Source organism: Pimephales promelas, chromosome 24 (genome assembly GCF_988280905.1).
Source record: "Pimephales promelas chromosome 24, fPimPro1.hap1.1, whole genome shotgun sequence".
Classification (NCBI taxonomy): Eukaryota; Metazoa; Chordata; class Actinopteri; order Cypriniformes; family Leuciscidae; genus Pimephales; species Pimephales promelas.
The window spans coordinates 9,605,529-9,633,425 of record NC_142792.1 but is presented as its reverse complement, the minus strand read 5'-3'; the positions used below and the strand labels follow the sequence as shown (position 1 = coordinate 9,633,425).

The following is a 27,897-nucleotide window of genomic DNA, read 5'->3' as shown; positions in this document are numbered from 1 at the left end:
TTCACCACCCAGTAAAACTAACTAGATCTACATGAGGTCAAACAACAGCTATCATAATTATGCACAAGCAATAGGAAAAGATGAAGAACTCTACAAATGTTAGTAAAAGTCTTTCTTTTTTTTTTGTCTCTTTTCTCTTGAAGGTTTCTTCTAGGCTAGACCAACAAAGTCCTACACGACTCCACTTCCGCATCATACAACAAATGTACAAAAAAAGATGCTCGTAAATAGGGAGAGGGTGCGAGACAGAAAGAGGAAAAAGACAAAACACTCTGTGCATACAATGTTGGTACAAAATAAAAGATTGTGCTCCGTAAAGCAGGACAGTCACTCTCCTGGTCGTTTAGTGAAGGTCACCGTGGAAGGTCACACAGTGTAGAGCCACGTTTTGTGGGTGTGGGACTTCCACAACGAGGGAACAAAAGCCAGAAACATCGAGCTAGTGGAAAAGTTGAGCTTCGGTGTGTGCTAGCCTCTACATCTACATCCTCTTTAAAAAGACGCTCGAGGAACTTAAAGGGAGTCGTATTGATATTTTCCGCCGTTGACTGTATCGTGGGCTTGATTGGTGAGCAGAATGTGTGTGACGTTCTGTAAATTCCTGATGATTGCTTTAACGTACAGCGTGGAAACTTCCCCTCAAGGTGAGAGCCAAATAAAAAGGAGAAAGGAGAAATTCCTCTCTTGAGCGTTTCTATCTTAAAACAGCTGTTTGAAGAGAAAACAAACAAATGAAAGAAAGAAAGAGGAAAAAAACAGGACAACCAGGGAAGCAACGATAATTCAAAATGACTTGCGCTGGATTGATCAAAGCGCTGAGGTGGAGGGGGGTAATGAGGCAAAACGTGTCCGATCCAACTGCGACAGCTCCACCTGAAGACCGTCCTTGCAAAAGGTCTAAGCTGAGGGGATTCATATATCAGAGCATCACGGACACAACTCTCAGTACGTTAGTAACATCACAAGGGCACCCCCGTTTAAATACGGCCTCCGTCCCGTCGATCTGCATCGGAAAAGGTGGATTAGGGAGGCGATGACATGCATTCCAGCTACGCAGCTACCAACGTGGAATCAAGGGAGGAAACACTACAAGCCTTTCTTTTGTTGGGGTGTCGGAGAGAGCGAGTGAGAGAGTGAAAGGGAGAGAAAAAAAAGGGGGGGGGGGCAACCACCAAGAAGTAGAGATAGAACACCTAGAGAGTGTGCCGTATTCATCGTCAACGCTAGATATCCATAAAAATCCTGGTTTAGTAATAATAACGATAAAAAAAAAAAAAAATCAAAAAAAAAAAAAAAAATCACCTTGTTTAAATATGAATCTTTTATAGTCTGCTTCGCATGGTTAGGAAATAATATAGTCTCTGTGGTAAAGGGGAGAAACTGTCGCCCTTAACTACAACTCCATGTCCTGAGCTTCATCCTCTGAAAAGTCAGACATGGAGCTTTCTGAAGAGGAGTCGCCCGCTCCTTCCTCCTGCTCCTTCAGAGCCTCCTCTGTTGCATATTTCTGGATGTATTCTGAAGAGAAACAGCGAGACAGAAAGAGATAGGTGGGAAAATTATTATTTCACTGCAAAAATATATACATAAATTTAATAAAATAATCCAAGTTTATCACACTTTTATATACCTATATTCACACTATTGAAAAAGGCTCTTATGTTCACCAAGGCAGCATTTATTTGATCAAAAATACAGTAAAAACTGTGATATTGAGAAATATTATTACAATTTAAAAGAAATGCTTTCTAGTTTAAAATATTTTAAAATGTAATTAATTCCTGAGGGTAAAGCTGACTTTTCAGCATCATTACTTCGGTCTTCAGCGATTTGATGCTCAAGAAACATCTTATTATCAATATTACAAACTGTTTTTGTGAAAAAACCATGATACATTCTTCTTAATGAATTTGAAGTTCACAAGAACAGCCTTTATTTGAAATAGACATCTTTTGTAACACTATAAATAAGTCTTTATTTTAATGTCAGTCACTTTTGATCAATTTAATGCGTCCTTCCTGAATAAAAGTAATAGTTTATTTTTAGAAAATCTAACTGACATTAAAACAAATTAACTGTAGTGAATTTTTACAAAAACATATTAAGAAAGGGTCATGATACTAACATTCGTGCTTTTGGATACTCAATTTGCCTAATGAAAAGCATTAAAAAAAAAAAAATTAATAAATCACAATATATCCACAAATTTGCTTAGAAATACATAATGGTAAAGACAGTAATTTGGCTTTTTAAATTCAAGAAGACTTAACTTTTGCAAGAAGATATACGACTGGCCAAGAGTGATGTCCAGAGGAGAAATATGGTTTTAATGAACATACAAATTCGATTAAACCATCAAAATATGAGGATAATATTTGATGTATTTTTAAATATCTCAAAATATGAGGGAAGAACAAAAAAAAACTTAACTTGGTTAATGTATTTATCTGACAAAATTATTCGGAAAAAAGGCAAACAACATCTACAGGTTTTATTTTACTACTGAAAATGAAAAAGAATACACTGGCATACAACATAACCAGTTGTTATTATTTGGTTCTCTCTTGTTTTGCATGTGTTCATAATTTCTTTATATGACAGCCAGGTCAAAAATGATGTCTGTAATTTGGCATGTTTCATTATGATCACATGTACCTTATGCACACACATTTTTTTAGAGCAGAAGACATTGTGAAGTGGTGATGTGAAACATGGTGACAGATATAAAAGCAGAGGCCAGATGGAGGTTAAACCAAGAGAAACGACAGCAACTCTCCAAATCACCTTTGATTTTCTGTTTGTAGTCCTCTGGCCGGTGCAAGTACATGGCTGCCGCATCCCCGTTCAGAGGGTCAATGGGGTTCGGGTAGGCCAGTAACTGTGGCAAGAACGACTCGAAGATATTGGTGAGATCTGTGAGGAGAGAGAAAGACATGAAGTAGAGCCTTTAATACAGGAGGAGAGCAAAAGTCTTATGTTATGAGCCCGACATGCAGCACAAAATGGAGGATTTGTGGTGAGTGACATGATTATGGCCTAATCTCCCTTTCAATGTGGGGGCTGTAGACATAGATCTCTCTCTCTCTCTTTCTTTCTGTCCTTCTCTTTTCTCTCATAGACAGTACTGTACGTTCTAGCTGTCACTATTATACAAACACAAAGTGGACAATGACATAAAACAGCTGAGTATATACATAAACCAAATACGGGATAAATGTACAGTCAGCGGGTCATTATCACATAATAAAGTTCTGGTCATCAAGGGGCGGTTATTACATGGAAAATGAAATGAAATTAAATACAACTAGAGTTTGAATTATTTTGCAGAAAAAAAGGAGAACCGCAAAGTAATATTTTACAAACAGATTTAATAGTCAATCAGACTTTCTATAGTATCTACTGTAAAAAGTAGCCACTGTTTTAATTAAACTTGTTCATGTTTTTGGAATAAAGCAGTGTGTTAAAGGGGTGATGAACTGAGAAGTCTAAGAGGTCATCATATTATAAGAATATCCTGTAAGTTTCAGAACTGAAGTTTAATTTCAACATTTCTACCCTAGTTTTGAGCTAGGCTCAGACAATAGAAATAGAAAATAGCATATTACTTATTCATTTTGATGTTTTTGAATGTAAAAACCAAGCAAACGTCATAAGTTGAAAAAAAATGTAAAAATCTAGTTCATGACCCCTATAAATATTATGTTTGTTTGCGCTGTTGAATTGAACTACCTGAACACAGAATGCAGAACATCAGAATTGAGTATTTCAAAATAATATCTTCAACACTAAGATGCAAACAACTTAACTACACTTGTATTGAATGAAAATAACAAGTGTCCTAAATTTGTGACTTGATCTATTATTATAAAGACAAACATGGAGTGACAGCTGCAAAAAGACAGACAATGGTGCTGGGAATGATTGCTGGTGGGCAGTGTTGTGCCTGAACACGTTCAATGAACGCAGTCATATTTTAGGCGAACGTGAACTGAACGTACTGTATTACGGCCTGATGAACGTTACTGTGAATGTCTGTGAACGTAAGCTCTCTCAGTTTAACTTCGTACAATAGGGTGCCAGATTTCTATAAAGCCTCCAGGCGAAAACCTGGCTAAATCACACATAAACAGGCCTTAATATGTAGCGAAAAAACACCCCATCTGGCAACACAAGACGTCAGTGTCGCACCGACAAAGCAGCGAGCGAGGAGGCGTCGTATGATCATTTAAACAGATTTTATGACGAGGTCGGTGAGGATGGGAAAAATCTTTCATTTCTGTGCAAACTTTGCCCGTCGATTGTTGTCTGTGGTTGTATATGGGCTGTGGCAATAATAAGTAAAAAAAGCTTGCAATGTATGGAAAAAAAGAACTATGAATGAACTAGTTCATTTTTTTGAAGTATGAACTATGAACTGAACTAGTTCATTTTAAAATGTGTGAACTGAACTTTGAACTAGTTCATGTAGAAAGTGAACTGTCCCAACACTGCTGGTGGGAATGGGCCATTTAAGTGTGGTTGTTAGATGAGCTGATGCTGTTTTCTGACCTTGCAGGTATTAGCTTATTTATTCAGAGAGGTTAAGAGGATTACTGTGCACCACAGTCCTGTCTATGGGGCCGAGACTTTATTCTACTCCTCAGGCAGCATCAATGCAAGCAATGGCTTATCCTGAGCATTTATTCTCAATATACATGAAAGCAGACACATGATCGAGATCGCATATACATACCATAAAGAGCGGTCCATGTCTGGTTGATCACATCTAAACACACGGTCCCTGACCTGGACAAAGAATAACAGTCTTGGCATTAGAGTAGGGGTGATGACCTAAATTAATATCATCTAGTCAAGTTACCTTTATTTATATAGTGCTTTATACAATATAGATTGTTTCAAAGCAGCGTTACTGTGATTACAGGAAAATGACAAAGACACCCCATCACATTGTTTACTTCCACTTCTCCATTCCAGTACAGTATTACCCAATACATTTTGCAGGTACGAAGGGTTCTCTCTTCACTTTAAGATCAGTATGATACGAACAGCATTTTTCATATTGCTCTTGGTGTGAATAGACATAAAATATATATATATATATATATATATATTTTTTTTTTTTTTTAAATCACCCAGAATTAAAAAAAAGAACATTTATTGCTGAAAACCAGTGCTGTTATTATTAACTAAAACTAAAAAGAAAATTGTTTTCGGTATATTAGATGGAATGCCATGGCTATGAAATTAGTTTAGAAAATTATTAAAACTAAAACTGAAATAAAAATAAAATAAAGCTATATAAAATATATTTTTTAAAGAATAAAAATGACAAAAGCACATTACAGAATGACTGAAACTTTAAATGAAAACATAAAAAAAAAATACTGCTGAAAAGAAAGAGTTTGCTATTGTTGATGTCAGACATTGCATGACTTTTAAGAGTTAAAATAAATATCTGAGGCCTAAAACGGAGGATTTAAGTAAATAAATCATTCACAAAACTAGTTTATCGCTTTGAAAGAGTGTGCTTAAGTCTTTCATAACACTTTTGGTCCTTTTTTTTGAGCTTTTCGGCACTTGATCTCCTGATGATGTTTTGAATTTATGTAAAAAAAGCAGTGCGAACATTCTTCAAAATATCTTTTGTGTTTCACATCATAAAAAAAAAAAAAAAAAAAAAAAAAATCATACAGTTTTTGAATGACAAATCTTTTTGCTCAGAGCAAACCAGAAGGCAATTCAAACTCAGAATAAAGAGACTTACGCTTCATCGATGTTCGGATGAAAAATCTTATTCATAAATCCTGCAGAGAGATGGAAGAAGAAAGATGAAATGCGATCATAGATAAAAATAACAGCATTTGATTGCATAGGACTTTTTAAAACTAATTAAATAGCATAAATAAGTATTTTTGCTTTATATTATTTATGACTATTTCCTCGATTCAAATGACTGTATTAAATATTCATTAAATAAATAATTACATATATATTATTCAAATATGAAAATTGTCATAAATATTAAAAAATCCAAATGGTATTAGATATAAACAACATTTGACTGCACAACAATGGCTGTTCCTAACCTTTCTCCTACCACACCGTCTTTACAGATAATTAAATATGACAACACATAAATATGGCTTTTGAAGAACCCTCAGCTGATAATGGCTCTTTTGGGATACATGTATAGTAATACTGTACCTATAGAGGGAGATTTGAAGGGGTATTTGTCTGGAAGATCTACTCGCACCTTCCATACACCCCCTTCATACGGTGCTGGCAGGAAAAACAAAAAGAGACACAAGACTATTCAAGAAACAATTCACATCTCCTCAAGCATGTAACACAGGCTTTGAAAAAGACAAGCAGTAATGCACACTCGTCTAAATGACTAAGCGTAGAGGTCTTTGTATTCAAAAGTGACGCTGTGTGGGTGTAACTAATTCTTAATTAGATAATTATGAATTGTATGTGTAATAATGACACACGTGTGGGTGTGTACATGTGGACAGGGAAGCTGTGCTGTTGGCCTCGTGTGATATGGGGTATGGTGCAACGTGTGCTCACTCCAAGAATAGCTTTCTGCAATCTGACCCTTGTGGCCACAGGCTCAAACTCCAAAAGGTACAGCCTAGCCTCACAGGTCACGGATAAGACCTGCTCTGACCTCTCCAGCGGAGAGAGGGAGGAAAGATCATTTAACAGAAGATGATATGATAATTAAAAAGGGTCACGAGATGTTTTCTGAGTAAGCAATGACGGCATGTCCCAAACCAAAAGTTGTGTAAGATATGCGTGTTTAAATATGCAAAAAAGTGGCATCATTGCTTCACGTGATAGCTAGATAAAGAAATCAAACAAGGACATGTCTGGGTCATATTTCGCTTCACAAAGAAATAAGAAAGAAATTACTGTAATGATTCAGAAATCTATTAGAAGGATTTGATTTTTGTGTTGAAAACAAGAAAATCAGGAAAAAAAATTAAAAAATAAATAAATATAAATATATATATATATATATATATATATATATATATTAATTATATTCACACACGCCAAATCAGGACATAAATGTGAACAAATTTTTATTTTTAAAAATGGCTTTTTTCCATTTGATTTTGGGGTGAAATTTGACCCAGAAATGTTTTTATAAAGAACATATATGTAAACAAATTAAAAACAGACTTACTTCCTTGTGGTCCATAAAACTTCACTACAAATTCGTTGAGTCCACTCAGGATCGTGACTTCATGTTTACTCTCAATGCTAAATGAAATCTGTTAAGGCAAATTCAAGAGCTTTGATACTAACTGTAAGCGTTTCACAAAAGCAGTCAAGCAATATCATTCACAATTAATTTATAGAAAATACTTAAATAGCACATGGGAAAATGTTGAATGAAATTGAATCAGGGTGACATAAGACAGACTCATCATCCAAATTAAATTAACCTCAAAAAGAAAAGAGGCACTAAAATGACCTTTCAACAAACAAAAAGAGCACATTCACACCAACAGATCAATCTCACAAACCACGCTTCTCACTTATCCTTTATTCTCTGACCATCAATAATTATCAAGAGGTTCAGCTCAGCAGATCGGATGGCAAAAACACAATCCGTGGGTCTGACCCACACGACTCTGACTGATGCGCAGGGCATCAGGGCAACTCGATACCACACTCCCCTCATTAGCTATGGTTGTCAGACTGTCACTTCTCCTATTGACGGCACAGAGAGAAGCAGTCAGACCCTCGCCGACCGAAACAATGCATGCTCACCACCACACCAAGACCATGACGGAGGCCTGACGCTCTCAAAAACGTACACACCACACACCCAAAACACAGTTCTCACGCAGACTTTGTCATTGTCATTTTTCATAAATGCATGATGCTATCATGCGTGTCAACTGTCAGCTGTTGTGTAGGCTGCACTGTGACTCAAACCATACACTCACACTGCCCAGACTGGCTCATGAAGGCAAACATGTTTACGCTCTGTTAGAACCGCGATGTGTTCTGTGACTTGTGTGAGAGTTTAACCAGTTGAGGTCTTGTCTCTAGGGTGCCTGTCTCAAATGATGATTCTCTGCTCTACTGGGAAACAGAGCTGTCAGCTTCAAGTGGTCGCCTTAAAACATCTGGTGCGAAAGACTGAGCGGCTCCCGGGAGAGGTGTGGAAGCTGCTCTCTTTTTCCAAATTTCACTCAATGTGGCTTTTTTGATGCAGAAGTCTCAAGTTGCATGAACCGAATGACTGTACTTATGCAGAGATTTTATCCCACAAAATCCAACATTGTGGACAATTAAATCTTCTAGTATACAACAAAAAGGGTCAAGAATAATTTTAATATTCAATCATGTAAATACACTCTGGGTAATTAATTTAAAAACAGAGAAGCAGAACTGAAGATCTATTGATGAATGGATGATGCTATAATAAGTTAAATTAGCAATCACTTTAAAAATATATATATTTTAAAATTATAGAAAACAAAATATCAATTAAAAACAAAAATGTAATTTAAAAACATTTTTAAATAGATATTTAAAGTGATAGTTCACCCATGACAAACAAATTCTGTCGTCATCATTTACTCGCCCTAATGTCATTTCAAACGTATATGACTTTATTTCTTCTGCTGAAAAGGAGATATTTTAAAGGATGTTTTTAACCAAACAGTTTTGAGACATTTCTCAAAATATATGCTATTCCACAGAAGGCCATACAGGTGTGGAACATATGTAAATAATGATAATTTTAATTTTGGGTGGACTAATGTTTAAAAACAGTAAAACACAACACTAAAATAATACAATTAAAAATTTTTATTATTTAACATTCCGATTACTTTTTTTTTACTACATCTACAAATATTTAACTATATATATATATAAGTTGAATATATGATTTCATTTTTGTTGCTATTAAATTAAAAATATGAATTTTTTTGGTGAATTTGTAAAGTAATATGCAGTAATAATACTTTCCCAATAAATAAACAATTAAATCCATTTTTTAATGGCACTCCTAGTATTTCACAGTAGGCAAACATTGAGGTGAGCGTGAGAGAGACTGATAGTATTTACTGTTTTAGGACACCAGCTGGCTTCTTCATCAGTTGTAGCTGTAAGCAGTTGTGGTCACCAATGGGTTAAACATCATGGATTTATTTTAGGCAGTGAAGTATCTGCAGAGGCACAGAGAATAGAGGAAACACCAAGGAAGAGTGTGATACAGCACAATGTTTTCACTCACTGATTAAATGCTGAGGAACGTAGCACCATTATAAGCTGCTTATTCCCAATGAACCCAGAGACTCGGAAACAAACACCATCCTGAAGATCGGACTGATGACTCGTGGGGAACAAGCTCCGTTTTTCACGTGCCTTTTTCTTTAACACATGAAACCACAATCCGTTCAGGAAGGAATGCTGCCGTCTTGTGAGATAAAAGAGAAAGGGGCGAGTGTGTATGCATGTGTAGCTTCAGAAGATCTGTCAAAGAATGATCTGTCGTGCCCATCGCTGTGATCACGAGTCCTCCAGTGGAGTAGAACCACGCTGAGCTGTCCGGCTGTGCCCGATGACATGTGGGACTAGTTTTTGCCTGTATATTAAGCCTCTTTTGGATGGACACAAAAGCAATTGCTCATGCATGTACAGGAATACACACACACACACACTGAAGCCTGGAGGCTGTAGGGCTTCTCTATTCCTCATGCCTTTAAGGTTGTTTTGATGCCAGATCTTAAAGACGACACAAGAAGAGATGGATTCATACTAGCATGGGAAGAAAATTACAGATAATTTTCCTCTCCACCTTCGGCAGAACTGAAGGCACGTGTTTCTCCTCTGAAGTATCGGTGACACAGATTTAAAATAGATCACTATTAATTTACATAAAACCTGTACACATTAAGGAAATAGTTCTGTCATTATCCACTCATCGTCAAGTCATTACAATAATATTTTTTTTTTTTGACACTGTGGAACCCAAAAGGAGATATTCATCAGATTGTCCAAGCTGCCCTTTTCCCTACAAATACAAAATAATCCATAACATTGGTCCACAGGATTTGAGTCTTATAAAGCAGCTTTGATTAAGGAACAAATAAAGATTTCTCATTGCTGACCACAAATTTCACTATCAAATTTTGTGTGTACTTCCACATATTCAAATGACGTTAAAAAAAAATTTGGTTTTGATCGTAAGTTAAATATCTGTGCAACTCCAGCTGGCTCAACTCCAGACGGCTGCTGACAAAGCAACTCAAACGTGTTCTCTTCTCAAAAGACACTGCCTTGACACCCACCTGTTTTTCTCCATCTCACCGCTCCCTCCCCCTTCAATGGATTTGTATGGATGGATTAAACCATAATCAACAGGAGACCATTGGCCCAATGTTCCTTTATGCACATGTATAATCTACTCACACGCTCAAAAGACTGATCAATAACCTCACTCAGAAATATGTGATACATTAAGGAAAAAGAGAGAGAAAGCCAATCGGATTAGCGTTCATGTATGTTGAAACAACACATGCTTAGACATGGATTCCTACCAGCTGTTGTGGTTAGTTGCACAATGCCGTCTTATGCACAGATGATTACGAGTGTTTATAAACCTGTGTGAACGAACAGGTCCAGACAAGCATGTTTATGGTTATATGATCTTTTAGAGAAACTGTCATGTTCTGCTTTGCCCTTTGGGTTAAAAAAAGGAGCATTTTTGTAAATGGTCATAACACATGTGGGAGAAAACCATTGGGGTTTCACCTTCTTTAAGAAACATCCTAGCCTGGACAGACAAATTAAGGGGCAATCCCACAAGGAATTTATGCTCAAATAAACATTTTTTTATATATGCAGAGAGCTATTTTGGTCATTTTGTCAGTACTTTGGTCATTCCAGCTGCAAAATTGTTCACATAGTTTTAAGTAGAGCATCAGACAGCGTTTGTACAGACAGCCACTGTAATTGTTTCACTGTTTATATATGAAGTTCAAAATGAGCATCAAAATGGGGAAGAAGGAGATTTAACCAACTTTAAAAGTAGCATGGTTGTTTTGTGCCAGGCATTCTGGTCTGAGTATTTCAGAAACTATTGATCTACTAGGGTTTACAGAGAATGCTCCGAAAAAGAGAAAATATCCACTGAGCGGCGGTTCTGTGGGCGAAAATGCCTTGTTGATGCCAGAGGTCAGAGGAGAATGGCCAGATAACAAAAATAGCCACTCGTTACAACTAAGGTATGCAGAAGACCATCTCTGAACGCACAACACGTCGATCCATGAAGCAAACGGCTAAAGCAGAGTAAAAACACACCAGGTGCCACAATTGTCAGCTAAGAGCAGGGAACTGAGGCTACAATTCACACAGACTCAATAGAAGATTGGAAAAATGTTGTCTGGTCTAACCTAACGAGTCTCAATTTCTACTGCCACATTCAAATGGTAGTGTCAGAATTTGGTGCATAAACAATATAAAAGCACGGATGCTCCTTCTTTTATCAATGGTGGTGGTGTAATGGTTTCTGGGATATTTTCTTGGCACATTTGGGGCCTCTTAGTACCAATTGAGCATCATTAAAACACTACAGCCAACCTGAGTATTCTTTCTGACCATGTCTATTCCTGTGTGACCAAAGTGTCCAAATCTTCTAAAGGCTACTTTCAGCGACAGGTCACAAAGCTCTAATCAGTAATCATCTCAAACTGGTTTCTTGAACATGACAGGACAATGAATTCACTGTACTCAAATGGCCTCCAAAGTCACCAGATTTTAATCCAATAGAGCACATTTGGGATGTTTATGGATGTTCAGTCGACAAATCTGCAGCAACTGCATGATTCTATCATGTCAATATATGGACCTCAATCTGAGGAACATTTCCAGCACCTTGTTAAATCTATGCCATGAAAAATTAAGGCAAAACACGGTACAAGCAACATGTACCTAATAAAGTGGCTGGTGAGTGTATGATTATATATATATATATATATATTTGAAACTATTTTTAAGGGGTTTTTTTTATTCAATTTTTCTCTTGTAGGTCCATTTCTTTCTAATGAAGATCGCAGACTGACAGGAACCTAAATCAGATCAAAATTGAGACACAGGTTGACAAACAGGTAAAGTGTGTTCTCAGTCTTTTTACTAGTACCAGTGAAGTCAGCGGCCACCGTGCAGAATCACGGCATGAGTCACAGGGAACAATTACAATTAAATCTGTCTTTAGTGCAAAAGACACAAACACAATAGCCAGGTTTGCCCCCTCCCTGCAGGAGCAAATCCCTCCTGTTCATTCTGGATTGCCAAGGATGAAAACAGCAGGCAGACATCAACTGCCAAGGCAACACAGCGTAGCAGCATGATTTTTTTTTTTTCCTAAGACACATTCATTCATCATTATAGACAAACACAGAAACGAGGGAATCTTGTTCTCGGACACCTAATGCTAACGGCTGGCCTTGGGGTGCAGAAAAAATATTTACCCACTGCCAACTGGGTGGAAAACACGTCTGCTTGTAAGGGCAAAGTTACTTACAGATGATTAAAGACAATACATCACCATTCTACCACAAGCCAGTACAGTTATTGCAAGAGCGTCTGTGTGAGAGCTTTGTGGTCTAAAATATTTATGTTAATGCCAAGGGCTTCGCATATTCTGTCCGAAGCATTTCTATTTTGTAAAGCACTCAGACAGCCCAGTCAATTAACAGGGTCTCAAATCTACTAGTGTTGGATGGACAAAAACCAAAACAACATTGCAACATCTACAAAACAATAGACACGTAAGGTGTAATTGAGCTCTAAAAGTGACCAGCCGAGCTCCAAGCACAAATTAACAACTAATTTTCTGAAGAAAAAGTAAGTGGTGGTTGAATGCAAAACTCACCAACGCATGCTAGTGTTGTTAGGGTGGTTGCTAAGGTGTTGCTAGGTAGTTAAAAAAAAGAAAATAAGCATTTGCATAATCTTAGTACATTTTACTGTCCCAATCATATGGAACATAAATATACTGCCCTAACAAAATACCAATTTTCATCATTTTTTACAGAATTAATGAAATTAATACATTTTGCTGTCCTAATCATTTTTATATGGGACAATGCACACAGGCGTATTGCTGCAAAATTTCGCATGCTCAAGAGAATATATTGCGTGCTCGTGAGCATGTGAAATTTTCTGGTAAGCACAAGATAAGTTTGGCGTGCATATGTAAAAGTTTCTCGTGCGCACGCGAAAGTCTGTTTATTTTTTATTTTTGCAATGGTCTGTTTAGGCCAGGGGCTACGTAAAAATGACTGGATACCAAAACTAAGGTAAATGTGACTGTACCTTTATGGGTTTCCAGAAGCATATACTATCACTAAACTTACAACAGAGCTCACTTGAAGAAAATGATATGAAGAAAAACAAAATCTTGACCTATTAACAAAACAAATTGATTTTTTTCTTACAGAACTGTTGCATTTTGACAGATGTGAAAAGACAGGAAGATTCTCTCTCTCTCTGTCTCTGCAATTCAGACACAAGCACACTGTTGGGCAGATGAAAGACAGGAAGTGTGGCAGTTTTTAGTCTGCACGACTCTAAGAGGAAGTACATGGGTTCACAGATGGAGAAACAGACAAGAAACACCTTGAGGTTTAAGATTCAATTCAACCATCAAGCAAATATGGGTCATGATTTGCATCAGGTCAAACAGGGTTAAAAAGGCAGACGTCAAACCTGAAAGGAAGCCATCTATGGCCATTGCCAGTACCCCTAAAACAACATCCTATCCTAGTGTAACCTCACACCCTTCACCAGCTGCCTGGCTCAATGAAACTGTGAAAGTCAGCTCTGTTCTGGACTGAAGTTATGCTGTGTGCAGCGAACCTCTGGAGGCACATGCATGAATGTTTAACCATTTTTCTCGAATCTGGTTAGATTTTAAAAAGAGACTAGGTGAATTAGTGAGAACTATGCATTATTACAGTGACCATCACTGTGTAAGTCTGGGCACATTAAATGGACCCCAATGCAACAGCAAGACATCTTCATCAAAACAACATTTAAACACACATAAAAATGAGCAAAAATCTCCCTTCCCTTTTCCAAGCTCTCTCCACTAGAGCTCTATTTTATTCCTAATTAACCATTTGATCAGCAGGAACATGAGATAGTCTTCATCTCTCCTGGACATCTGCTGTGCTCTAGACTAAAGCTGGGCAAAAATGTATTATATATTCATGGTGATTTGGCTGATCTGATTAAATGAAACACAGTCAAAATCTCAAATGATTTTAAGTATTAATAGCTCCTTGGCCATTGCATTTTCTAAAGACTGTCATTATTAGTAATAATTTTGCAGTAAATTTTAACTGTAATCTTAGTTCTTACATTAAGCATTTGATATAGGAACTATGGCATGGTTAAAAAAAATCTTCATGCCATTAGAGCAAATATATAGGAAATATCAAATATGTATTGAATAATGTAAAAACATTGCCAGAACAGAAACACCACACTGCTGTGACACGGCATCTGCTATCAGTGAGGCATTATACCACATCAGGATCATACACAAGCACCTAGAGCAAACATCTATACTTATGTTGGACTGATCTAGATGCATGCACTGTACTGAACAACTCCAGATATGTCTGTTTGCATAATGTCTCATAAAGAGCTAGTCATCTGTATCTTTAGTAGAGGAATGTTGAACAAACACACTTGCATTTTCGTTGCCAATGTAGACGTTACAAACATTATGCACTGTGCCAGCATGTCCCATAAGTGTGCATTTGTTGATTTGAAAGCAAACAGCAGCTGTCTGGTGATATGTGCGTTTAGATATGAGAGCGGATGAGTGGGTGGGGTGGGGGGATAGATCTAGCACTACCAGTCATCTTCAGTAAAGTACAACCTGGAGACTGCTTAGCTTAAAAGTTAACAATCTCATCTAAACCATCTCTCATAGTGTTATATAATAACGGCTGAGTTTCAGATTGGGACCCATTTAATAATAATAATAAAAAAAATTGAGTCAAAAAGAAGTTGTTTTAAAAAAATAAAATAAAACCAAGAAAAATGGCCAAAATCCAACCAATTATTAGTGATTGAGTGATCTCTTAAAGAAAAGCATGGCTTTTATAAAGTCAATACATATTCAATTTAATGTAAAAATAGTAGCCTCAATCACACATATACACAACTTCAAAAAATGTAACAAAATATTTACAAAAAAAAAATGTGCACAATTAATTTGAAATGTATTTATGATAATTCATTTGAAAATTAAACATTTTGAAAATTAATAGTTAAAGGTGCAATGTGTAACAAAGTTGAATATCTATTAACAGAAATGCAATATGACATCCATAACTATGTTTTCAGTGGTGTATAAAGAACTTACTTAATTAGCCGTAATGTTTTTATTAGCTTAGAATGAGACATTAATAGCTCCATAACCGCGGGAATCCCCTTCTATGAAGGTCGCCATGTTGTGACGTCATATTCCTACCGTAGCCGAACGCGAACAAACAGCGCTACAGAACGCGTTTCATCACTACCTTGAAAGAGAAGTAGCGGAAAGCTGGAAGCTAGCCTTACACTCCGTGAGTAGTGACTTTTCCCTTGTGAGTGGTGTAAAATATGTATTTGGGATTGTTTCATGTAACTTAGTTCTCCCTCGCTGTGTTATGGGTTTGTTATGTTGGGGATAGATGTGCTGTTACGTTCGTGAGACAGCTGATGATTAGTATTCATGTCATTGACCGTAAAACAGTACGTTACAGGAATCACTAACCCGTCGATAGAGACTTTTACTAAAGTCTTTTATCACTAAAGTCGATCGCGAAGAATTTTAAAAATCAGAGAAAAAAAGCCTATTGTGTGTAGTAAATAGTATCTATGGGATGCGGAGATGACATGATTGTAACAGCGCGCGCAGTTCCGACCTTTGGACTCATGCGGACGCGTCCCAGCTCAGCCACAGCAACAGCTCATATTAGCCAGCTAAACTATTACTACCCTGTTAGAAAAAATATATAGCTGCTCCCTCGCTGTATTATGGGTTTGCTACAGTATGTGGGGAGAAATGTGCTGCTGGTTACGTTTGTGAGACAATCAGCTGATTATTATTTTATTAAATTATATATTAAAACCCTTGATCCTCACCTGACTATGGCTTTGTAAACAGACAGTATTCATGATGTGGTTTATAATGGACTGTGGTACAGAAACAGTGACAATGTTACACACTCTTGGCTTACTCTGGCTATTCTCTGCTGTCTCAGCCGACGAGATGTTTGTCCCGTTTTCGCAACCGTAGCTTCTTCGAAAGGGAGGGGTGAGCAGTGGGCGGAGCCCTTAGTGCAAACCTGGTGCAAACTCGCAACCGAACCACTAGATGTCGCTAAAAGTCACACATTGCTCCTTTAAATAATAATGTTAATAATAATAATAATAATAATAATAGCAACGTTGGAGCATGGAGAACACCAATAACAGATATATGTATCCTACATTGTCCAGTTATTCTAGACCGGTGTGGAAGTGCTGTCGACCATCACTGCTGGGTCAGAGTCCAGCTGACCTCTGGTATACGTTGCAGAGGTGGATCCTGACCTTAAACGCTGCATGCCATGCCCTCTTAATAAGGGAAGCAGTTGTACAATAGTGCTTAGGGCAGCGACATACGTGTGTGCCATTTCACAGAGACACGCGAAGATCTGGAGTTAAAAGCCTGAACTGAACATAATAATGCTTTCTGTTAGCCGTATTGGAGTACTAAGTGCTAGATGCAGTATATACTGTAGTCTACAACCTGAAGATATCAAGGATTTGGAGTCAAGTGGATTGCACTTATGCCCCTTTGGCTACAAAACGTACACAATAGAACCAAGGGGTGGGTGATATGACCAAAATCTTATATCACAATCACACAATAGGAGTAAATTTATTACATGATGACAATATATATTACAAGATTGTTATTTTTGCTTTAAATAAGGTTATGATATTTCTTAATTCTCATCACCATATTCAAAATCTGAAGACAAGTAAACAGTGAACAAAGAACTAGGAACTTATTGGAAAACAATCTACTATAGATCTTTGAAACTTCAAGCACTGGAAATAAGATATACTTCATAAATTGTATAAACTAACGAAATGTATATAAAAAAATGGCGTAGTCTTCACTGTGTAAATAAAAAACACATACATTTTTCATTAATTTACAAGAGGGATTCAGTCATGAGTCAGGACTCATGAGCAGTGAGAGATTTTCTCTTTTGTCTTTTGATTAATATTAATGACACGGACAGCAGCAGGATTATTAGGCTGCCGTCACTTTAAGACCAACTGCTCGGATTTAATATACCTGTGCGTTTTCTTTTTCAACAGTACGTTCACTTAAGACATAAATGGCTGTGTTTACTTGCAAAGACATGTTCGCTTTTGACCACACATTTAACCACTCACGCCCAATTAGGTGTTAAAAAGCATTCAGTTTAGTACTCATGTGCTCTATGAGCAGCGGCTCCAAGTGCGTTTCTCAGACAGCGCTCAGAAACCAGCGTAACTGAGATCCAAAATCTCTACCAGTTGACACATTTTTACAGGTTAATCGTGTCTACCGGTATATCGCCCACCCCTACTCATGTCCCCCATTACAAATACAAAATACATTACAAATAATGAACGATCATAAGGCCTATTTCAAGAAAAAAAGACATCATTGATGTGGTTTTGCATCAGTGTTATTGTAAACTAAAACTATTTAAAAAAAGTATCTTAAATACTTTTAGCAACTAACTGAAATAAAATTAATTTAATGTGAAGCATTAAACCTTCTAAAATAAGTATAACAAAATGACTAAACCTCAAATTAAAATTGAAAATCTGAAAATTAAAGCCAATTCAAAACATTAATAAATACTATAATAGTATAATACTAAAATTCTTTGTATAAAAGTCTTGCATTTGATTCTCCCTTTTGTAACCTTGAGGACAGGAAATGACATCACGGAACCTGACATGGCTCATGTTTTTCTGCAGTTAAAATGGTTTCAGATGTGCATTTCTGTAGCAATACTCTCTTGCAGAAACCAATATCACGGGACCCGACATACCTTTACTTATAATCTAATAACATAAACTGACTTCATTACAATTCTGATGCCCACTTATATTGTTTACTGCAGCATAAACGACCTGAACATGGAAGGTTACTGTTTTTCTAAAGGCCATTTTCAAAACTAACCACACACATTTTGGTCTCCATGATCTAACAAGCATTTTATATCTTAAAGAAACACAGAAAACACTACAAAATGCCATAAACCCATTTAGCATATCATCAACAGTCACATATGGCAAAGAGTCAAGGTTGAGCGGCAATGATTTAATGGCATGTTGGGGTGAAGAATTCTGATCTACTCTAGTGCAGGATTCAAATCTGTTTTGATTTTGCTCTGTGCGAAAGCAGCTAACCTCCCTTCCGACATCACAAGTTTCTTATTCCAAGTGGAATGCTGCAATCTGAAGCGCTCCGTTAGGATGAAATCTCTGATCCCAGAGGCCTGAACATAGTCTGTGCATAAATACTGATGGAGCAAAAGAGACGGGGAAAGAAAAGCCTTAGCACACTTAACATATCAATGCCTGTCGCAACCATAGACTGATCGCAACCCACAGTTCAAAGGCAGTGAAATCCAAATGGAAATGCCCTCTTGAATAAAACTTCAACCTGTTCACTCCCACATATGACCACTGAATGTTTGTTGGCATACAGTGTGCAGGTCTAATGCATTTAAAGACCTGAAAATTAAGCACGATTTGTACTTTCAGTGATAAAATGCTTCTACATGCAGCAGGAAAGTGGTAACTTGGGAGCTAAAATGACATCATAAACTGTACGTAATGTATGTAACAACTTCTAAACAGTTTTGACTTCAAATAACCATATATTTCATAATAAAAATAAGGCCATAAAGTTAGAGGCATTACAAGGCTACAGAGCTATAATGAGTTACAGAATCTCCTGTGAGAGATCTTGATCTCTTTCCTGCTCACATAGGGGCCGGCTCCTGAGAACACACAAACCAGCCAAACACACACCGCCTCTCGCCAGAATCACATCCTGCGGCCAAGTGGACCCTGCTCTCATTTCCATAGACAAACAGCAACAAAATAGAATGCCACAATGAGCTTTCATTAATGTTAGTCTGCATGTAATTCCACCGTTATGATAATGATGCAACAATTTCGTTTTTAATTTTGTCCCTTGGCACACTGACCTGAATAGCATTTAGTAGTGTTCATGAAGTATTTCGTATTTTACACTGACTCACTGACTCGACTGACAGCTTATTACATATTTTTATAATCAAGCAGGAATCTTCTTCCTTGTCTCTTTGACAATAAGAGAGTAGCTGGCATCTTCATCTAGATTTCAATTTCTCACAAAATCTATTTTTTTTCTGGCTTTTTCAAATAGGGTTCGGTGTGTTACAAAGGGCAGGGTCCATCAGCATGCAACACACCATGGCTCAAACAACCATATCACCTGAAACATCCTGCAGTGACATGATAAAGAGCATGTGCACTCAGCTGATTACACCACAAGTCGTACAAATGCAATACTTCAAAATTCTCCATCAAAAAATGCGTTATACATTTGTAGAGCAAGACAGTGTGATATAGGTCACAAAGATATTCATATACATCAAAGCTAATCTGATTATCTAGTTTTCACAGTAGTGATTACTACAGCATTTAGATTTGATAGAACAGATAATTGTTGTGCGTTTTGGACCGTTATGAAAATGGCGATTCATTTATTCTCAAAAGGGAAAAAATGCACACATGTGGCACAGCCCCAATCATCAGACAAAGAGAGGAACTTCAGTCCATCTGTTTTTCAGCCTGAGGTTGGCCATGCGTGCAGGAAACTGCAGTGTTATTGTGGGATTACAGAGGGCCTCAAATCTCCCACTGTCAAGAGGCAGACGCATCCATGACCCGACCCGTTTGCCCTCCCCGTCCGTCAAACCCACTGTAACAGAAACAATCCTTACCAGTCAATTATCTCTATTTTTACAATCTTACAGATAAATTAAGCTCATATACAGAAACCCTGGGCAACATTTAGTAAAGATACAATAATTATATACTTTTGACATGAAATAAAAAAGAGATTTCATAACAAAGATGAACATTTTCCTAATTTCCATAATTGCACTGCTCAAAAAATTGCATCATCCGAGGAAGAATAAAGGAGCCGTTTAGCAAGATGATCAGACTGCTTTACATAAAACAGAAAATGGATGGCTAATAACGTTGCGCAAATTATGGGTCTAACTTCCGTTAAGCTGTAAACAATGAGTGAAAGGCTCGCTCTATGAACGCCATAAGTTAAAAAAGTGATGTGAAATGAAATTTAAAAGTTTAAAAGAATTAAGGTACTTTCAACAGACCAAAAATAGCCCCAAAAGCACGAATCTTTTGGTTAAATATCACTGTAGTAGGCAAATATATTTCTGTGTAACAAGCCTTAATCAAAAATGTTCATGACACTATATATTGTCACGATTTCGGTCATTTTGACAGATTATAAATTGCATTTACCCGTGAAAACAATGAATTGGATAAATTTGTGCATTCCAGTGAATTATTAATGGAATAGTGTAAATTAAATTTGGGAAAACAGACCACACATGCCGTATTTGCTGTCCTTTTTCATACTTTTACAGCGGATTGCAAAGGAAAAAATAAAAATCATCATGAGGAAAAGAAAGCAGCGACTGAAAAGAGCTCTTGCCATTCTTGTTATAACATGTCACGTTAAAATTCCAAGTATAACGTTATTCTCATGATGTCTGAAAATTAAGGAAAACTGACAGCTCATCCAATCAAAACTGACGGATCAGCTTTATTTGTAGGGCAACATTATGATTTTAAATGATTCGTTTTAGCCTTTTTAATTAGAAGTTCCCCAAACCGGAAGTGCCACCCACAATTCAAAACGCAGTAAGGTCGTCAGGAATAAGGTGGATTAGGCGTACTATAGTTCAGGATAAGAGGATTAGACGACGGATTCATAATGTACTCGCTTATTATATAAATTGTGTACATTTTTAACAAAAAAAAGTTACATTATGTACCTTTAAGCCAAGCAAATGAAATATTTTATTTTTACATATTTTATCGGCTTTATCCAAAGTGACTTACAGCGCATTGAAGCCTGTGAGTTTGAAAGCCCCATGTTTTACCAGTTGAGCTGCAGGAAATATCCATGCTTAGTAAACCTGACACCAAGGTAAACCACCCTTCTGAGTCATTTCAGTTAGGCTACTCGCAACATATGCACATTTAAAACAGCAAAAACAGATGAGAATGATGAGGAATATCTTCCTTTAGCAAACAAAGAGGCAATAACAGCAGCAGTGCACTCTAAGACTTCATGGGAATATGAATACAGGCTGGGGAAGGCAGGATGTCAGCTCATGCACAGAAGGGCCCGATCGCACCAGATAAAGCCTTCAATTGGTCTTACACACCGGGGCTTTTGCCTCAGCACCATGGGGATCCGATACATTCCACTAAACACAAGGGGGCATTTCTAATGTCGATGTTTTTCCCTTTACAGTGCTGGCAAGGGCCCCGGAAAACTTTCGCCGCTCTCTGCATCTTTTCGCAAATTAGCGGAGCCAAACAATGGAGGCTGGTACACTACGAATCCCCCTCCCCCTCGCCACCACATACATGGCGCTGAAATGTTATGACAAACCTTCAGGCTGACAACAAGACGGAGACTTCGAGCCAAGGAAAAGCACAGCTTTGCTATTCATTATCAACCGGCAGCCTTACGCGGGGGGGGGGGGGGGGGGGGGGGTCATACCGCTGAGCTCACTTCCATTAACAAATGCTGTTTACAAACAGCGATGCCTGGGTTTTTTTTTTTTTTTTTTAAAGGTGGGGTTGCATAATCATCTTTGTAAGAGTCTAACAGTCAATCTCTTTATTTTTCCTGTGTAAAATTGCTTATGTGGCCTTTGTTTGCTCGTCTAAAGCCTTGGCAGTCAAACAAGTGGATAGAAACACAAAGCATTCCTGAAGGGGTCTTGCTTTCCGTTTATAATCCTCTACTTGATTCTTCGTAGTCAAGATTAAACAAGGACAACTCAATGGGAACACCTAGATTTTTGTTCTTTAAGATGTAGATGAGTTTGCATAACCAAAAAATATGTCAGAGCTGGAAGCAATGCCAGTGGCCATCATGCCGACTCTAAAATAGGCCCTAAATGTTCTCTTATTTGTCAAACAAATCCTCACAGTGGAAGCAAGTTTACAGGAATCCAGCATCGAAGTCTCTTGATTAATCAACCAACAAGTTGTGCAAGAAAATAGCAATTACTCATGGATGTATAGCACTTGTGTGAAGAGCATACCTCCACATACAATGCTCGAACCTGGGACAAGTTATCAAATCACCTTTGGCAAAAAGGTTGTGCCTTTTGAATACAAAATTTAGACAACATGCACAAATCTTTTTTAGCCACACTGAAAGTGAAATAATGCGTGACATGGCCCAGTCACACACACGATCATGGCACAATAGACATTTAACAAATAGCTACATGAAATGGGACTTTTATATAGCAGGACGAGTGTGCAGGAGTACTCTGCATGACGGCATATCTTATGACTGGTTGGGACAAAATTAAAATAAAAGAGAATTTTATGATATAATGGCTGGTTTGGATATGGAGACAACAATGACAAATCTGAACCTTTACAAAAAAGTTATTAAAAACTACATTCTTACATTCCGAGAAGACAAGTTGCTCATCTGTGCAAACATCCAAACAGCCCACTTCCAAGTCTAAAAAAAGTTGTTTTATAATTGCACATGTAAACATAATCTTAAATTGAAGGAGATTTAAGGATTAATTTAAGCTATTTTGTGTGTGTGTGGGGGGGGGGGGGTGTCATTCAGCAGGTGAAGTCATATTTCACAAAATAAATTATGTTTGAAGCATAAATGATGTTGAATAGTTTAGTGATGTCTTATCACTTATTTTTTAAAGCAAGGACAAATTTCAAGAGCAAAAAAATTCAATTGACTTTTCAATTGACAATTGCATCGAATACATGTAGGTCATTAAAAATGTAAATACATGTCCAGTGACAAATAGATGACTTATTGCTGAAGATTTCATAATGACAAATCATTAGACTCACTAGGTAAACTGACCTTGCTAACTATTGATGCATTTCAAAGGCAAAGAAATCAGTATGAATTTATGAAACGAGCATTTCGTTTACAGTTGGTCCAGCTAATTAGATCAAGACATGGTTTGGCAATGTGAGAACCACTAAAGCTCAGTCCACACTAATTAAATCAGGTGGTCTTTGAATTCCAGATTAATATATTTAAAAAACCTCCATCCCTCAGTGAACAGATGATAGGCTAAATGAGAAGTGAAACAGATGTTCCACAACATATTGACATTATGCAATTGCATGCTGCCCAGTCAAAGCCAACAGCCAGGTCTGACCTGTTCAAGCATGTTTCAGAAGTATCTGGTGATGTCAAAGACGGGTCATCATCTCTCTCTCTCAAGCTTAGGAAGTGCTTAAGGCAGCTCTGCACGGCGAGGTCATTCTGACATTCATTTTGTGAATTCCCAGTTGAGCGTGCTCCAGATCCACAGCTCTCTGGTGCCTGTAGCAAATTACCGAGCGTGGATCGTGGAGTCAGATCATAACAACTCTCTTTAAACGGCCCTGCTGCTTGCCTTTCATAAGGTAGCATGCATTTCAGGTTATGTCAGAAGGATACTGCGGAAAACAATAGTTATGCATGGAAAACTCCACGTCTCAGTTGCAAAAACTTGTCCCAAGCAACAGGAGGCACTCTGGAAATCTGTTCCCAGTTGTCACGTGTCTGTCGGTTTCCCCTTAAGGGAAGAGGGTATTTAAGTTGTGTTTTCTTTTCTCATCGCTGTCAGTGTGTATTTTGGGGGAGGGTGGGCGTCTTTGCATTTGTTTTGCAATGACAACAATGAGACAGTCCACCCACCATATTGTTTTAGAGCTGTCCCAGATCCCATGCACAGATCCCGCCCAGTTCCCCACATGATTACTGTAAAACTTATTTTCCCAAATCGTCTAACTGCATCGGCTTGTATTTGAGACAGGCGTCTATTTGAGACCGGCCTTTATAATTTAGTGTTGAGATGTTGTTCATTGAGTCTCTAATGTCTAAAAATCTCCAAATGCTCCAAGTGAATCTGCGGTATTCCAATTTTTTACTATCGTGTCAATTGATTTGATTAATATGCGCGAGAGCAAGACAGCGCTCGTGTTGTTTGAAGACGTGAGAGTGCTCGCGCTCGCTCTCTCTCTCTCTCTCTTCGTTACATCCCTTTTCAAGCGCAGCAGTCATTCTATTCTACATCACTCACCGATCAAAATAGGCTTTGGCGGGAAAAAAATTTGCTATGGCGACCGCCAAAAAAGCGGACGATCTGACAGTTTTAGAAGATTAACAACCCAAAAATAAATTTGAGACCAGCTTTTATTTACCACAACAGGCATGTAAAAGAGACAGGCGTCTATTTGGAACTCGGCTATTATTTGAAGTTTTACGGTAATTTTTACAGTAAGCTCAATTATGTCATTTCTGAGCCAAAAGTCACCAAAATTGGCTGTTGTAGAAACACTCCCCTCACCTGCCATTGGTCAGCCACAAACTTTAGGCCGATTCACACACAGTGATGAAGTTGACGATACGGACTCGTCATCTCCGCAGCAGTGCGTATAACCATAACCATATAGTTATCGTTAGTTATCATTATTGTTATCGTTCTTTGTGTGAAGTTAACAGGTATTGATTTACACCATTGGTTGACCAATGTTGAGTTGGAATCCACTAAGGAAATAAATGTTTGGATAATGCACAACAGCCTATGGATGGCCTACTTATTATCGTCTCCTATGCTAACTTAATAAGCAGATAAATAAATAAATATACACACCCTTCACCAATTAGGCCAAACTAACGCTAAACAATAAAGTTACTGTTATTTTTTCCAAACATTCTGGACAATTACTGTAGTCATGTTTTCCTACTGAAAGGTTTGTGGGATCCAGCTGACCAAAATAATAAAGGAAGGTAAATTACATCATTACTGTATTTATCCCTGTACACGCATAGTCCACCTCTGAACTACTTTTAAATTTCTTTAAAAAGAAAACTTTTAGGTCACACTTGTCAGTCACCTGCTTGAAAAGGCTCAAAAAATTTGCCCCTGCCATCAGCTGTTTTCAGTAATTAAGTCCATTCACCTTTGACCTGCAGTTCTCCACCTGTGACCCCTGAAGTGTGAATTTTCTGCACCGCTAGATAACAACAGTAAACAGGTTTACGAACCATTGTTTGCTACTGTTAAACAGATTAGGAATCTTTTTTTAAGTCTTCATTTGAGAGATATAAGCCATGAAACGACCCAACCAGCATACAAGGAGAATCACATTATAAACTTTGAACAGATTAAAAAAAGAACTTAAAAAACAAGCAAAAACAAAAAAACAAAGACTAAGCTTAACACCTTAAATGAGTAAGATCCATCCCATCCATCCACTTAAACACACAAGAGAAAGTAACCTAAAAAAAAGATAACAAATAAATATATCTGCATATTATATTGGGAGAGAAGAAAATCATTTGAAATTGGGTAGAAAAAAAATTACACACTTGAGCTTTAACTAGGAAATACTGTCACTCAACTCACTGTTTAATCCCACCTACTTGCAGTTTCCGGGTAGTAACAGAGTGGCCAATCATAAGGCGAGTTCCTACTGCTCGAGACAAAAACATAACGAGACATTCCCAGAGCCTTTCAGAAGTTTACACTGTCCCAAAGAGTGTTGCAAAACGTACTTTTAGTGTACAGACGTCATAAACCCAAAACAAGTCAGAAATTAAACGGCACAAACTAAACAGATCGCAAGGACAGTCAGAAGCACGGAAACTTTCCTCATCTTTAAAACAAACAAATCTATGCGGGTTTCTTTTGTTTCAAACGGCTTGACAAAACTGCACTTCATAAATGATCAACCCAACGTTTCCAAAACCAACAGAACTGCGTGTTCTAGATGCTTAGATAGACAAAACACTCAACAAAACACACTGACAGCACAGCCAAACCACATTAGGAATAAAGGCATGGTAGCACACATAATAGCCATGGAACTCTTGAGCAAAAGAAGACGAAAAACAACTCTACAAAACTTTTGTTGTCAATCACACCATATAAACTAAAGGGATTCTTATGGACTTGTGACAAAGACAAACATCCATACCCATGCACTGTAGCAACAACTTTAAAATCATAGAAAGATGGTAAATAGAGACTACATTTCCTGTCAAAACATTTAACTTAACCCCCAAAACGAGAACATTCGACCTTAACAAAAGCCAGAAAAACAAGATGGATCCTCCACGAAAGAGAAAAACACATTCAGACAGGATTATAAAATAACGCTGAATTTTAAGTGTATGTCATTTCTGATGTTATTATTTAAAAAAAACATTTTAAAGCGTCTATATTTTAGACAACAATCTGTGCATAAACATCGCATTGTTTTCGTGTAATACAAATATATCCGTGTTAAAAACTCTTGGAAGGCCTACAAATGTCTATTCTGATTACAAAACTGCAACAAAAACAATCGACAAATAAATAAATAACTGGCTTGTGAGGTTGTGCTAGCTCGCTAGCAGGCCAAATGCATAGTAACGTTCACTATTTTGCTCAAAAACACGTCTGGTTTTGTCAGATATCATATCAATGTAGATATACTATTGGTTTCTAACGTTATACAAATATGTTTTTAAATCCTGTGGATGTCAAGCGTTGGTGTGGATTTGAAGAGAAAAGCGATGACAAAACACTCAAAGGACACAGAGCAACATATCTGCTATAAATAATCCTCAACATTTCTGCCTTTGAACACTGACAACGAACAAATCCCGTCGAGAAAAATCTGATTTCTAGGTTGAGTTATGTTATTTGAGAAATTAACGTCTAGAAATATTGGCTTTGTTGCTGCCCTCACTGACAACCATCAAAACACTTTTGTTGTCAAAAGCTGATCACCATCCAATAAACCATTATACTGGCTTTGACAACTGTTTTTCAGACCAGACGGGCGCCCCGAATGGTTTAAAAACAACAAGAAAAGCGTTTTCGGGCTGTTTTCGTGAATATTTTAGGTATTTGACGGCTGTAGCTTTACAGTAATTCTGTTGTTTATATTTTAAAGGATACAGTTTCACCACGTCGGTGTCCATTCGTCTTTTGCCCGGACTTGGAGACGACATCTTTATACACTCCTCTTTCAGATGACCGAAGTTCAAATCTTCTGCGACTGATTCCCGATCCCTTGGCCTCTACCGAAACTGTATATTTTTGCACATTGGCACACGGCAAGATGTCGTTTCGAGAGTTATTTTTCGCCCTCCACTTTCTGTCCGCAGCGGATAGCACTGGTAGTCCTCTGCCCGCACAGCTCTCTCTCTCTTACATCTATCTATCTATCCCTCCGCCTATGACGTCATGTCTGCGCGACGAAAGGTGTACCCCTCATTCCTCTTTCGATGCGGTGTTTCGGGCTGTCATAAAGAGTGGACGATTCAAATTTGTAGTACATCTGTAAAATTGTAGTTTTTTTAGTCCGCGATGGCAGTTGGCCCCCTTTGTTATAATAACTCTTGTTTGCTACATAGCTTATTTCTTTTATGTACACATATTTGTCCTTTAACAGGCACATTTTTAATGCTCAATATTGATAGTAAACAAGAATTAAAATACATTTCCCCCATTCTTT

The 27,897-nt window shown here is 37.5% G+C and overlaps 1 protein-coding gene across 1 annotated transcript; it reads right to left on the bottom strand.

The window, feature by feature from the left end:
* Positions 1–1,148: 1,148 nt before the first annotated feature.
* ube2h (ubiquitin-conjugating enzyme E2H (UBC8 homolog, yeast)) lies at positions 1,149–27,564 on the bottom strand. Its single transcript, XM_039668075.2, has 7 exons — positions 27,339–27,564; positions 7,193–7,269; positions 6,205–6,279; positions 5,765–5,804; positions 4,733–4,785; positions 2,785–2,913; positions 1,149–1,518 (listed from the first exon to the last, which is right to left on the bottom strand). The coding sequence occupies exons 1-7, from the start codon at positions 27,389–27,391 to the stop codon at positions 1,394–1,396; spliced, it is 552 nt and encodes a 183-aa protein (XP_039524009.1). The 5' UTR covers positions 27,392–27,564; the 3' UTR covers positions 1,149–1,393.
* Between the last annotated feature and the right edge of the window lie 333 nt (positions 27,565–27,897).

Bases quoted from the DNA above. Each gene is read 5' to 3' on its own strand.
- ube2h (XM_039668075.2), bottom strand. From the start codon at position 27,391: ATGTCGTCTCCAAGTCCGGGCAAAAGACGAATGGACACCGACGTGGTG. The intron at 5,805-6,204 runs GTACAGTATTAC...ATCTCTCTGCAG, and splicing joins CTTCAAATCTCCCTCTATAG to GATTTATGAATAAGATTTTT. The intron at 4,786-5,764 runs GTAAGTCTCTTT...TTCTTTGTCCAG, and splicing joins CATCCGAACATCGATGAAGC to GTCAGGGACCGTGTGTTTAG.